The sequence below is a fragment of the Ambystoma mexicanum genome, chromosome 14 (assembly GCF_040938575.1).
Source record: "Ambystoma mexicanum isolate Mex_15411 chromosome 14, UKY_AmexF1_1, whole genome shotgun sequence".
Classification (NCBI taxonomy): domain Eukaryota; kingdom Metazoa; phylum Chordata; class Amphibia; order Caudata; family Ambystomatidae; genus Ambystoma; species Ambystoma mexicanum.
The window spans coordinates 281,675,524-281,689,447 of NC_090940.1; the positions used below are offsets into that span (position 1 = coordinate 281,675,524).

Consider the following 13,924-nt stretch of genomic DNA (forward strand, 5'->3'; position numbering starts at 1 on the left):
CGGGCGGTCCGGAATTAACAGTGGCTGCGGGTTTACCGCCACTGTTATTTCAGGACTGCCCGATATGTAATAAGGCCCATTGTATTTGTTAGCCTTGCAAACAGAATGCTTTTGCCCGACAAAAGTGAAAAATCCCTTGCCATGTCCAAATCCCGGCTAAATCACTGCTGCTAATTCCAGCATGTAGAGTACCTACCGCACATGAAAATATTTATGGGGCTTACGACCCACAGAAAGTGGTGGCCAGTATTTTGCCTCCACCCAAACAGGCACACACGAAAGACCATTCATTAACACTTTGTGCAAACCTTTTTTTAGTATAGTGGATCACCATTACATAACTCAATTTGCATACGGGTATCTCTACCAGTGGCAAAATCAATCTAGTGAACAAATTCATCCCAGCTACAAACATCTCTAAGAATAGGTGCACGGGTGATATTAGCAGCGGGTCTGTTCTATCTCCCACTTCCTGAGTGCTGTGTGGTTAGGTCAGAAATTACCTCATATGAGGCTGTTATTGCATGCATAATTAAATTACCTTCAAATTGCCCTCATCGACACCAAACGAGAACTTCTTCCATAAGCCGCAGTTTTCAGATGCCTTGGTCAGCTGTATTACGGCATTATGCTGGGAGAAACTAACAGTAACAGCATCAGGATTCAACTCATTTCCAAGGTTAAAAAGAAGAACTAACGAGTAAAGCATCTGTGTTTTCTCTGAAAGAAAGCGGATCTTGTAATGACTGGTGCTTGCGTCGCCTGTGAATCCTTCTTTATTAATGTGTGGGACGTGTATAATCAAAGTAATTGAAATATTATCTTGGGTACACTGAAATCTGGGGCACAGAGGCACAGTCTTGTCTGATGAAATTACTTGCTCCTTTGATTGCATAGAAAAGCACAGCTCGCTGGATTGTCCTTTGAATTCAGAGTTTCTCATTACATCTTTACCCTTATGCATAATGCATTTATTGTCCAGCAAAGTGTCGGTCTCTAGCTGTCCCGTGGTGGTCTGCCTGTTGACATCGCGAGCAGGACTCAGTGAATCAGTGGGCCTAATAGTTGGCTCCACTCTCTCACTGACCATGGAACTTCCGATCTCAAAATGACTGCCATGTTTGTGTACTCCCTCTAAAGTGCCTTCCTGGCTTGTGTGGTCACAGCGTTCAAACAGTGCTGCAATGGGTTGCTTGGTCTCGGAGCTTTCTTTGTCTAAATCGCTAGCCTCTTGGACAGGAACTTCCTCACAACCATCCTCAGTTAAAAAACGGGGCTCCCAAATCTGTGAAAAACTCGGCATACTGGATTGTTCTTTTACTTCCGAGTCTCCTGGTGACTCCCTGTCTCCATGTGCAATAGGTTCTGTTTCTACCAAAGCCAAGTTATCAAGCTTTTCCATGGGTTTACCAGAGACCGCTCTAGCTGGGCTTCCGCAGATGGCATGTCCAGCTGACAGTCCGCCTGACTCATCAACAACTCGGCCTTCTAACTCAATGCAGCTGCCACCTTTGTTCTTGCTCTCTGAAGGTCCTGTCGGACTTAGGAAGTCTTCCGTCTCTGATATAAAGGGTTGACCATTTGGAGCGCTTTCTTGTCTTAAATCAATGGTCTCTTTGACAGCACCTCCTTCACAGCTTTCCTTTGATTCAAGCACCTGTATCAGTTGATTCATGTCAACCTTGCCAGTACCATTCTCCACAGTCTCATTCGGGGCCATGTTCAAAAAAGCCTGGCATTTCTGCACCATAACTGGCAATGTAACCACTAGCTGTCTCTTGGCCTTATTGAACTTGGCAGTGCCGAGACTTTCATCCACAGGGTAAGGGAGCGTGACTCGAAGACTATAGGAAGGCATCTGTGACTTCAGGCTCAGTAGACGCTCGCTAATATCCAAGGTGGCATCACTGGCTGATTTCAGCAGTGGCAAGTCGATGGCGACAAGCAACTCCTTGGGCACAGTGCTTGGCACTGCATCCCTGGAATGTCTGTAGTCCTGCAGGTCCACATAGGACCTGTGGGTGATGGTGAAGTGGGGTTCAGTTGAAGCATTGTCCCCAGCCTTCAGTTTGGGGTCCTGTTGAACTAACTGGTGCGGGTCACCTACAGGTTTTTCCTCGCCAATGGAACCTTTCCCATCCCCATAAGGGTAAGGAAAGCACAGGGGGTCATCAGGTTCCTTTGATTGTGTCTGGTGCACCCCAGGTATGGGTGTACGTAGCACAGCAGCCTGTGGCAGACCTTTGTATTGGACCTTTAGGGTTTTTACATTGCACTTGTCCAGTTTGACACTGAATTGCTTTTCAATGGCTTCCAGGGCCGTGGAGTCCACCATTTCCTTAAACTTGGGATTGGCTGACATACGCAAAGTGTCCGGGTGGAACACCACATCGTAGATCATATGCTTGCCCGCATCATGCTTGCCAAGGTCCTCCCTACCGGGCGCAAGGCTGTAAGGAAGAGACCAGAGTTGCCCGCCTTCACTTGGCCTTGCCTCTGGTTTGCCCATCAGCGAGTTACTACAGATGTTGACGTAACATCGCTGTTTCCCTCCCAAGCTGGTGCGCAGGACGTGCCCGGGCTGCGGGTGGACGAATTTGACGTCCATGCCCCGCTCCAGTTCCATCATGCTAATCTCCTGCTCGTAGCGTTTTCGATTCTCCGGGTCCGAGATCTCTTCCGCGTACTCGCGGAATAGCTCCTTAAAGTGCTCATCTTTGAAAGCTCGACTAAAACGCTCCACCTCATCCGCACTTAGATCCAGGGACTTCAAATTATCCCCGCTTCCAGCTCTCGCCATTTCCGACACTTAAAAAGCGGCGCCTAGATGTGTACGGCGCTTAGGACGCCGTCTGTTGCTAGGGCAATGGAGCGCACAACGATGATGTTGGAGCGGCGACCTTAGGATTTCATATCAGACACAAAAGAAGGACGCCTAACCGTAAGCGATTTCCGCCATGTTGAAATAGGATATGAACATTTGCATTTCAATGGATGAAGTGCATATCAACTATAACTTGAGGACTATTTTTAATACCTTGCGGTTTTTTAATGTTAAATTATTTTTGTTAATGATTAGGAGTTACAACCAATTGATAAACATACAAATTGTTGAGGAATTGTAACATGTCAGAGTTATTAAATACAATAAATATTAATTAAGTAGTACATGTCATACCTCTCAACTCACATGCTTTGCTGGGTGTCACCCACACTGAAAGCAGCTCTCTCACCAGCCAGTCTCTCTACCCTTCAATATAAATGAATGGGCTTTCACCTGCCAAAAGTAAAATCTATAGAGGGAGATTTCTTTAGAGAAATCAGGAGACAATACCATACATGCCAACCCCTCCCGATTTAGGCGGGAGACTCCCGATTTTTTTATGAAAAATCAGGCTATTTTTTACTGTCTCCTGCCTAAAATATTTATAACTCTAATGCAATCCTATGGGAAAAATACTTTCTCCCGATTGCTGTCGTGAAATCTCCCTCTCAGGGCCTGATGAATGTTGGCATGTCTGCAATACATAGATCTCAACTCACACGCTTTTGGCGGGAGTCACCCGCCTTGTAAAGGGCTGACTCACCCGCCAAGCCTTCTGCACGCCCATTCATTCCAATGGGCGTCTCACCCGCCAAAAACAAAATCGGGTGATTTCACCTGCCTTTGTGACAAAAATGGTTGAGAGCTATGCAATAACATACATACATGCCAACATTCTGTGACCAAAAATCTGTAGGAATCTTAAAGTTTCAAAAATATTGAGAAAAATCGGTATTTGTGCCACTAAATCATTAGACGGTAAGACTGCTTAAAAAGCAGTATCCTCCCACCTACATCGGTAGGGTTGGTGTTGCATCCCCTTTCTGTTGTTAATTGACATTCCTTATGTTGGAGATAAATCTCTTTTCTATTGTTTATGTTTCTGTGGGCTGCGCCCACGTGTCATGCAAGAGGCGGGGCCACCGCCTCGGATCTCAGTTTGGCGCTGAGAATAAAGAGAACAAGACACACCATATCGCTGTCCCGCGTCTCATTTAAAGCTGATTCATTTGTACTATATTTCTATGTCAAGACCGGAGGCTCGGATTATGCTTTCTCTACAACTTTACTGATCAGCAGCAAAGAAACAATTATCAAAGAACATGAGACACAATACTAATAAAAAACTACAATAACCATGCTGAGAATAAAGAGAACAAGACACACCATATCGCTGTCCCGCGTCTCATTTAAAGCTGATTCATTTGTACTATATTTCTATGTCAAGACCGGAGGCTCGGATTATGCTTTCTCTACAACTTTACTGATCAGCAGCAAAGAAACAATTATCAAAGAACATGAGACACAATACTAATAAAAAACTACAATAACCATGTTTTTTCTGAGTCTTTGTAGTCCATTTCTATTGGTCTTCAAACTGACCATGTGAATGTCTCTAAACCAATAAAACAAGTCCTGAATGCATAAAGCCTCCTGTCCTCTTCCCATTCCTTCTCTTTCTTTGCTGCTCGGCAGCGAGTTAAGTGCCTTTTATTCTCCTTACCATTGTGTGAGTGATTGTGAGAGAGTGTTTATATATTTTGTATTATTCACAGCACGCATACGCGCGCTCGATTTATACAAGGCGGAGCAAATCCGCATTAGCTTTCTTTCGGTTCTTGGGAGTTGCGGCCGCGACGGGGCTGGTGCACCTGCAGCCGCAACTCCTCAGACCCGACACAGAGGGCACTACGACACGGAAGAGAGAGCGCGACGGGACCTGGAAGTTCCGGCGCGCTCTCTCTCTACATTTCGAATTTCATTTTGAGAACGTACGGAGTGAGTGCTAGGCGCATTTAAGCAGCAGCTTTCTTATCAGATCGAAAGATCCATTATTATATAAATTTCATTCCGCTTCAGAACGCAAAGTTCGATTGGAGTGCAGCGTTCTGTCAGGAACACGACAGCGCCCCTGCAGGCCATTCTATGGTACCGCACAATAATACGGGCACAGTCCCATGTAAAACCTGTCAATTGGCATTATATATTTATATATAATTACGAACCAGGTGATCAATACAAATATATATATATAGATATATATATGTATATATATATATATATACATACATTTGAATTCCCCAGTGTCTGTGTAAACATGAGCTCCTCCAGTGATGAGGGGAAGGCTAGTATTAGCCAAAAGAGGAGCCATACGGAGATGACTCAGGTCCTCCAAAAAGCCCTGGGGTTTCGCTGGTACACGGACCACAGCAGATAGCTCTGATGGAGGACTGGCTCAAGTTCTCACAGGGCCTGGAGGAAATCAAAGGCCTTAAGGCACAGAAAAAATCTAAAGGGGGCAGAAAAGCAGCCCGCAGGGCAGAAGAAGCCCACACCCCCCCGGGCACCCCACCAAAGAAGAAGGGTGGTAAAAGGAGGAGGAAAGGTAAAGCGGGGCCTAGCAGGGGACAGGAAGGATCCTCAGATACCTCAGATGAGGGTGAGGACGACTGGGAGGAGGAATATTCAGAGGAGGAATATTCAGAGGAGGAAGAAGTACTATCTATATCCTCCTCAGAGGAAGAAGGCCACAAAGTGCCAAAGAAAAAGAAAAGAGAGGAGACAGAGGAGGATGGTGCAGAGGATGATGACTTCCCAGATCATCCGAATGGGAGCCGCCAAAAAGAATAGCGGCCTATCTAAAGAAACGCATGAGAGCGCCGCTAGCCAAAGTGGCTAGGAGCAAGATGAGGGCAGAATGCCCCAGACCTCACCTCCCAGAGGGTGCAGCAGATACACCCGACATAGATGAGAAGATGATTACCTTCATGAGCAAATACACAAAAGATGTGAGGAAGAGTCTGGATAGATCCTGGCGGTCATGCCAAGATAAGATGCTAGACATGACAGGACCCCTCACAAAAATTATCCAGATAGGAGAAGGGGCTAAAGTCAAAGGAGAGCCGATAGACCCGTCAATTATAATCGGTGGGCCCAGAGAGTGATATGCATGTTGGGAAACGCCAACCATGCCATCACCACAGAAAGAAGGAGATCTTTGTTGGTGAAGATCGATCCTAAACTGAGTGAGTTGGCCTCCCCGGAATCAGCATCATCTGTGAAAGGGAAGTTATTTGGGGACTCCTTTATTAAGGAGCTAACCAAATTTGTGAATTCCTATGCAGCCTTGGACAAGGCACAAGCCTCGCAAATTTTTGGACGGGCCAGCAGAGGCAGGGGTCGCTCAGCTGGCTGGTTCCACTATAATCGATCCTATCAGGACAGAGCACAGTGGCGAGAGCAGGAGGATCATAGACAAACGCCTTTCTTTCCATCAAGGAGTAGAGGAAGAGGCAGAAACTGGCGACAATACCCCAGAAGTAGGGGGGAGGACAGCTCAGTTTTTACAAAATTGGTTGGATATATCAGGAGATTCCTGGATAATACAGACCGCTTAAGGTTTTTATATAGAATTTCTAGAGACACCACATCAGGGAAATCCACCAAAGAGGCTAGAAATGAACAGAGAAGACAAGGTCTTACTGGAGGGAGAATTGCGAGGGCTAGAAAGCAAAAGTGTGATAAGACCCGTGACAGTTCAATCAAAAGGTTACATAAGCAATATGTTCCTAGTAAAAGGGAAATTGAGAAGGGGGGTCGTGGGAGTCTCTCTGCCAGACATTAGTCCTGGTTACGAGAGACTTACCCAGAGTCTCTAGCTCACTATCTTTCACAGAGAAGACATATCCCAAACATATCTCTAAGAATAGCGAGCAAGGGGTGCATGTCTGGACTCGCCTAGCATTTCAGTGCTAGACTGCCCCAGGGCAGGACAAAGACTGATATGTTTGGGATATTTCTTCTCTGTGAAAGATAGTGAGCTAAAGACTCTGGGTAAGGCTCTTGCAACCAGGACTCATGTCTGGCAGAGAGTCTCACAGGACCCCCCTTGTTATTTGCATATTTCAAGTAACTTTGGGTCTCACCCTAAATTACTAGTGGAATCCAGACGTGGACCCCTTGCTCACTATTCTTAGAGAGGCACAGCTACACCCTACTGATGAGGTTCAACCAGACCGAAACACGTGTCTGGGGTTGCTGTTGGTACTCTTGTTCAGAAGAGAATTGCCTAGCATTTCAGTGCTGGACTGCCCCAGGGCAGGACAAAGGCTGATATGTTTGGGAAATGTCTTCTCTGTGAAAGATAGTGAGCTAAAGACTCTGGGTAAGGCTCTTGTAACCAGGACTCATGTCTGGCAGAGAGTCTCCTAGGACCACCCTTGTTATTTGCCTAGTAAAAGGGAAACACAAGACAAGACCAATTATAAACCTGAAAGGCCTAAACAAATTTGTGATGTACAGACACTTCAAGATGGAAGGGATACACTTGTTAAGAGATACCTTAATTCAGGGAGACTGGCTAGCCAGGATAGATTTAAAAGATGCATACCTGACTATTCCCATAGCAGAAGAACACTGCAAATTTCTGAGATTCATCTGGGAGGAAACAACATGGGAATTTCGATACCTGCCCTTCGGCCTGGCATCAGCACCATGGTGTTTCACCAAGATGATGAAACCAGTTATATCACATCTCAGAGGTCAAGGGATAAGACTGATAATCTATCTAGACGACATGTGTCTGATGTACCAAGAGAAGGAAACGCTAATAGAGCAAGTTCAGACAACAATAGATTTGTTAGAGAGCCTGGGGTTTCTAATAAATTGGGAGAAATCCAGTATAGTACCAGTACAATCAATGGCATTCCCGGGGGTCATAGTGGACTCTAGTCAGGGAACTCTCAGTCTACCCATTCACAAGGTGAACAATATCAGAAAACAGCTAAGACACACACTAGCGAAGGGAGAACTGTCGCTGAGGGACATTGCAAGATTAGTGGGCCGTCTAGCGGCATCAATCCAAGCAATATTCCCAGGACCACTACATTACAGGGCACTCCAGAGGCTGAAGATCTTCCACCTCAGGAGGGGCGCTTCCTACGAGTCAAAGGTGACCATTTCACAAGAAGTAAGGGAAGAGTTGGAATGGTGGCTAATCCATATGGATGCATGGAACGGGAGAGCGATATTTGGTTCATCCCCGGACCTGGTCATCGAATCTGACGCCAGCAGATAGGGCTGGGCAGCCCGATGCGGGAACCTGTCGACAGGGGGCAGGGGGTTGGATCAAGAGACGAGCCTACACATCAACTGCCTGGAGTTGCTAGCAGGGTCCTTTGCAGTGAAATGCTGGACCCAAGAAAGGGCTCAATGTTGTGTCCTGCTAAAAATGGACAATGTCTTGGCGGTCAGGTACATCAATAGACTGGGTGGGACAAGACCCAGACTACTGGCAGAACTGGCAAAAGACTTCTGGGAACTCTGTCTTCAGAGGAGAGTCTCAGTGACGGCGGAATATCTGCCAGGCCATCAGAACGAAGTGGCCGATTGGAACTCCAGATACCTCAGAGATGCCAGCGATTGGAAACTGGACGAGGTAGTGTTTCAAGAACTGATGTCTCGATGGGGACCATGCCAGATCGACTTATTTGCATCGAGACTAAACAAGCAGTTACCACAGTTCTTCAGCTGGAGACCGGACCCAGAAGTAGAGGCGGCAGATGCCTTCCTGCAAACATGGGGCCACCAGACGAACTATGCGTTCCCTCCATTCTCCATGTCAGCGAGGACGCTAGCCCAGGTGAGACGCCAGAGAGCATCCCTAGTACTAGTTATGCTGGACTGGAGGGGGCAGGTGTGGTTTCCCATCCTTCTGGAATTAGCACACCATAACCCAGTGGCATTACCCAATGACAAATTCATCATTCGAGACCCCAGAGATCTCAGACACCCACTAGCGAGGTCGGGAGGACTCAAACTATTATCTTGGGTGATTTCAGAAGATCTTGGGTTAGGCCAGGACTATCGAATGAGGCTGAAAACATCATTAGCGAATCCTGGGCTCCAGGGACACACAGAGCTTATAAATCAGCATGGGCTAGATGGAGTAGCTGGTGTCTGGAGAGGAATATCCATCCCGATGGAACGGATGTAGTACTGTAGCAAATATTTTAGCTCAGATGGCTGCTCAAGGAAAGGCATACAGAACTATCAACACGGCCAGGTCTGCGATATCGGCAGGACACCCTAGAGTAGAAGGCTTAGCGATTGGGGAACACCCATTAATCTGTAGATTAGTGAGGGGAGTGAAGATGATCAGACCCCCTAGTGAAAAATATAATCAATTATGGGACGTAGACAGAGTTCTGAGATTGTTTCTATCATGGCCAGATAATCATGATTTAACACAGAAAGCGATTTCAGGCAAGTTAGCCATGCTCTTATGTCTTTTAGCATGTAAAAGATCCTCAGATGTTAGAGCACTGGAGGTCAACAGGAAAAGTGTATCTCCGAACGGAGTGACTTTTCTCATAACAAGAAGGACCAACACAGGTTTGAGATCTATTTCTTATGAAGCTTTCCTAGGTCAACCAAAATGATGTCCAGTCAGATGCTTAGCAACATATGAGGATATGACAAGGGAAGTAAGACCTCCGAGAGTGTCACAATTATTGATAGCAATTTGTAAATCATTTAAAGCAATTACACCGGCTACCATAGCCAGATGGGTGATGGTACAAGCGGGCATTGATATTGAGAAATATGGCGCCCACTCAACTAAAGGAGCGATGGCTACCAAAGCCTTTAACATAGGAGCCAGAGTAGAGGACATCATGAGGTGTACAGATTGGTCTAATGAATTGACTTTTAAAACTTTCTATTTCAAACCTATGGAAAGTGCGACATCGTTAGTGGTGAGTAAGCTTTGAACAAGCATAATCCGAGACTCCGGTCTTGACATAGAGTTCAGATTGTCGACACATTCGTTACAGAAAGTCATAATTCTATTAAAGACACGGAGGCGAAGGATTATCCCACCCTATCAATCGTAAGAATGTAATGTATTATAAATACTGTAATGTTGATATTTATTATGATTAATGAAGCAATGAATGATGAATACAATATGAAATAATGCTGTAAATCCACATGAGAGAAATTAATTGTGGAGTTGGTAGCTGAGATGAGTTGCTGCAGTCTGTGGCAGTCTACTCTCTCCTTCTCTACAGAGACCTGAGTCTCTCTTCAGTTGCAGTGTGTTCCTGTTCGTGGGAGGACCCATAAAACCCAAACTATCCGCGGAGCGGCCGCGGAGTTGGCAGCTGAGTTGAGTTGCTGCAGTCTGTGGCAGTCCGTGGACAGGACTGGCAGACTACCACTATATGGAGTCTGAAAACCCTTCGGGTGGTACGGAAGAAGATGGGCGCTGGATGCGGAGTGCCAGCCTATCCTACAACAGACCAGAGTCAAACCGGGGCCCCTCGGCCCGGTCGACCCCAGGTTCGCGTGGCGCCCTCCTTTGGCATTGTCCAAAGAACCACTGGCCAAAGAATTAAATGGAACAAGAAACGCTGTAATTGTGCCAACAACAGCCGCATCAGCCACTCGTGCGGGTCGCTTGCCCCCCCTTCTACAGATTTCATCGGCCTTGGCTGACTTGGCAGACTCTAGCAAACTACATACTAAAGCTGTACTGGAAAATGTATAGGGAGTAGCATCGGGAGTAGCAATGGACACAGCAGCGGACGTTCGAATACAGTCTGAGCACGTTCAGGCGGTACAAACTCCCGGCTCGCCCCCAGTGCAGCCTGCCGAAGGGCGGTCTGCGAGGTATTCGCCAGCCGGTCGGAGTTGTGCCGCCGGGCTTGCTCCAAGATATGAGGTGCAGCCCTCCCAACCACCTTCATTCAACCTCACCGTTGCTCCGGCGCCGATGACGGGTGTTCGTGGCACGCTGTTCGAGGCCTCTGAAGTCCCGCTCGGAGTCCCGGGTACAGCTGCCGCCTCTGTGCTCGCGGTGCTGGGCGGCGCGGAGAGGGGACGGGGGTCTCCCCCCTCAGCACGTCATCCAAAAAAATAGGCTGGTCAAGGCTTTATTCCACGCCCCTGAAGGCGCGGCCCCGCCTCTGAGTGGAGGTGAGGCTAATTGGATCCCGGAAGGAGTCAGGCTGACAACGCCAAAGGGAAGAGCGATGCGGGCCTCCCCCACAGGAACCAGTGATCAAGCAGACGACTCCATAGAAGAACTGGGAGAAGTAATAGAATCTTCTACCTCGTTGTCAGCGACTCCTCCTCCAAAAAAGAAAAACAAATTAAGAACTGGACCAAAAGTGTCCCAAATACCAACGTCAAAAAAGAACAAAAAAAAAACACTCAGCAAACTTTACAAAAAAGAAAAACATCTGCTTTGAAGGTCCTGTCCAAAACAAGTATATGTAATTCCTTGAAGGAATACTTTGTGAGCCAAGGAAAAAGAAAATACGATGTTCTAAAAGAACTCACGGACGCACAGATATTGGAAGTTACCATAGAACACCCAATAGGTCCAATACAAAGTCTACCCGCCTTAGTAGCAGCAAAGGACCAAAACAAAGTAAAGGGCCCTTTCAGTGACCCCAGTGCAAGTATCGAATATCAGAGGCCTCTTCGTCCTATTCTTCCTCCAACAGCTGCAAACTTACCTTCCACAACTAATTCCATTGGTGTCGCTCAGAGTTAAGACCGGGCCCAAGTCAATTCCACTCATCCAATACTCAACTCCTCGCCAACATCAACCCCTATAGAACCGGTGTTTCCGCGCCCTCTCTCGCCCAGCACAACACCATCGGAGAGAGTGCGGCGACCTCAATCTTCGTCCGAGGACTTCCTTGCCTCCCCAATTCAGGCAGATCCAGTGGTCAACCACACAAGCTCGCCACCAGGGCACCCGGTACATCGACCAGTCTTATCACCAATTTCTAAGGACTCAAGTCCAACAAAAAGCACACCACTGCTCCCTCCACTTCCGACTCTGCCTCCAACCACACCAAGAAGAAAAAGCAAATCTGGCGAGCAGCTACATGATGAAACACAGAAAGATTCGCTTCCAAAACGACTAGACCTAGCAACCTTAATGTCTGCAATAACAATTGCCCTTGCCCCGTTCGGCAAACTGTACGAGGCAATAAGCAACTCACTTGAGGACCAAACAACTTTACTGGCAATGACTCACACTAAACTTTCCTGGAAGGATATATCACTGCTAAAGAAAAACAGGACACTGAACTGTTTAATAAAATTCTGCTGGCCCCTACGAGACCTGGGCCAACACCGGAGCTTCCATTCCAGAGAACCATTGTTATCAAGGACTCAACAGACCAAGGCTCTCAAACGGAAATCACCAATACAACCGAGCAACTGTCGGTACCTAAACCACTAGCGGCAGACATAAGGTCCCTTCCTGGAAATTGTTCTGACCATCAAAGCAAACAAAAAAAGAACCAGTCTCACCCTGGTCACTCTGACCTATCCAATTTATTCTCAATTGGAACTAGTAAACAGGGGTCCTCCAAGCCCTTCTCACAATCAAAAGGGCCATCAACGAAGTTGTCAGAAAATTCTAAACCTGCGGAGATCCAGTCTGGTGCACAGACGCCTGCAAAGCGGGCAGAGAAAGCAAAATCCTCTCTACAGGCCGACAAAGCCTCAGATCAACCCGGCCAAAAGGAAATAAAAGGACAGACTCAACAAGCAGGCCCCTCAGTCAGGCCAAAAGTGAAAGATCATAAGGAAAGGGAATCCTCGAGGCCTACGTCGAAGAGGTCTCCACCAGAGAAAAGTTTCATCCTGGCCCCTTCAAGAAAGTCACTGATTACAGCAGAAGATTTCATGAGAGATGAAAATCTCATGAACTTAACCCTCCATACATTTCCTACGAGTGTCGTCGACCCCCAAAATTGGCACTTTGGCAAGCAAACCACGTCTAAAAAACGTAACACCAGTCTCTAAAAAACATAGGCGAATGAGTGGTCCTCGCACGGAAGAGACCCAAGCAAACAACTCCAGATATCCAAGAGTTTCGCTAAAGCTGAGAAACCTTTCATCACCTCCAAAAAACCGTCAAAAAGAAACTAACATAAGGTCCAGTGAGAACCAAAAGCCAAGAACCAGAAGAAGTGCGGACAGTCCCGAAGAGGATCCAGTCCGAAAAAGCAAAGAAGTCCGTACAGACAAAAACACACCTCCCGTCTCCACAGGCCTCAGCACAACCTGTCTCCTTCTATCATCTTTAAACTAGAAAAGATCCCGCAAAACTCCGAAGCGATAACCCTGAACAGGGGCACAGTCCTGAAAATTCTGAAGCACTCCAAAGACTTTAAGCATCTGACGACGGATGACTTAACGCTAGTCGAGCCATACCACAAAGGACATAAGGCAAAGGCCTTTTTTCACGTTAAAATACACGCTGTGAAGCAGGGTTCCAGAGAAGGCGAATCCGACCTACTCAAATGTGGATACACCATCACAGAGTGGACAAGTTCAACAGATAAAGAAATTGAACACTCGACGAATATGGACCCCAAGCCAAAACCATCCATAGCGGAAACCCAGGGGAGCCCGCATGATCACCCTAAACCAGTGAGCCATCGGACGGCCACTTTCCATGACCTTGGCGCAGAGGCCAAACGTTCAAACAGGAAAGGCAACCAAAATCCCACGAGTGGGGTAAGAGAAAGGAGAAACCTAAGCCCAGTTCCACACGGGACACCTAAAACAACAATTAAAAACGCGAAACACAAGTCAAATGAAGCGCTGAGTGAGAGGTCCCCTCTTCCACCCCCGAAGATCTCGTCAACATTCGCTCCTATCAAACAACTGCTAGCGTGGTTGCCTAAAGCTCCAATGCACTCGATGAAAAAATAGCCATTAACACCAAGGAGTCTGCTAAAGAGAGAAAAGACTCAACCACCACCTTCAGCAGCCGCTCAAAGCATGAAGACGCAAGAAAGCTCTGACCTTAAAATGATGTCTTGGAACGCAAGAGGATTTAGTCACCTAACA

The 13,924-nt window shown here is 46.9% G+C and overlaps 1 protein-coding gene across 1 annotated transcript in view; it reads right to left on the reverse strand.

The window, feature by feature from the left end:
- DNAAF2 (dynein axonemal assembly factor 2) overlaps positions 1-2,886 on the reverse strand; it is a 241,419-nt gene extending 238,533 nt beyond the window's left edge. Inside the window, exon 1 of the mRNA XM_069637398.1 lies at positions 542-2,886. Coding sequence (XP_069493499.1) covers positions 542-2,800 — 2,259 coding nt within the window. The 5' untranslated portion in view covers positions 2,801-2,886. The remainder of the gene's footprint in view (positions 1-541) is intronic.
- Between the last annotated feature and the right edge of the window lie 11,038 nt (positions 2,887-13,924).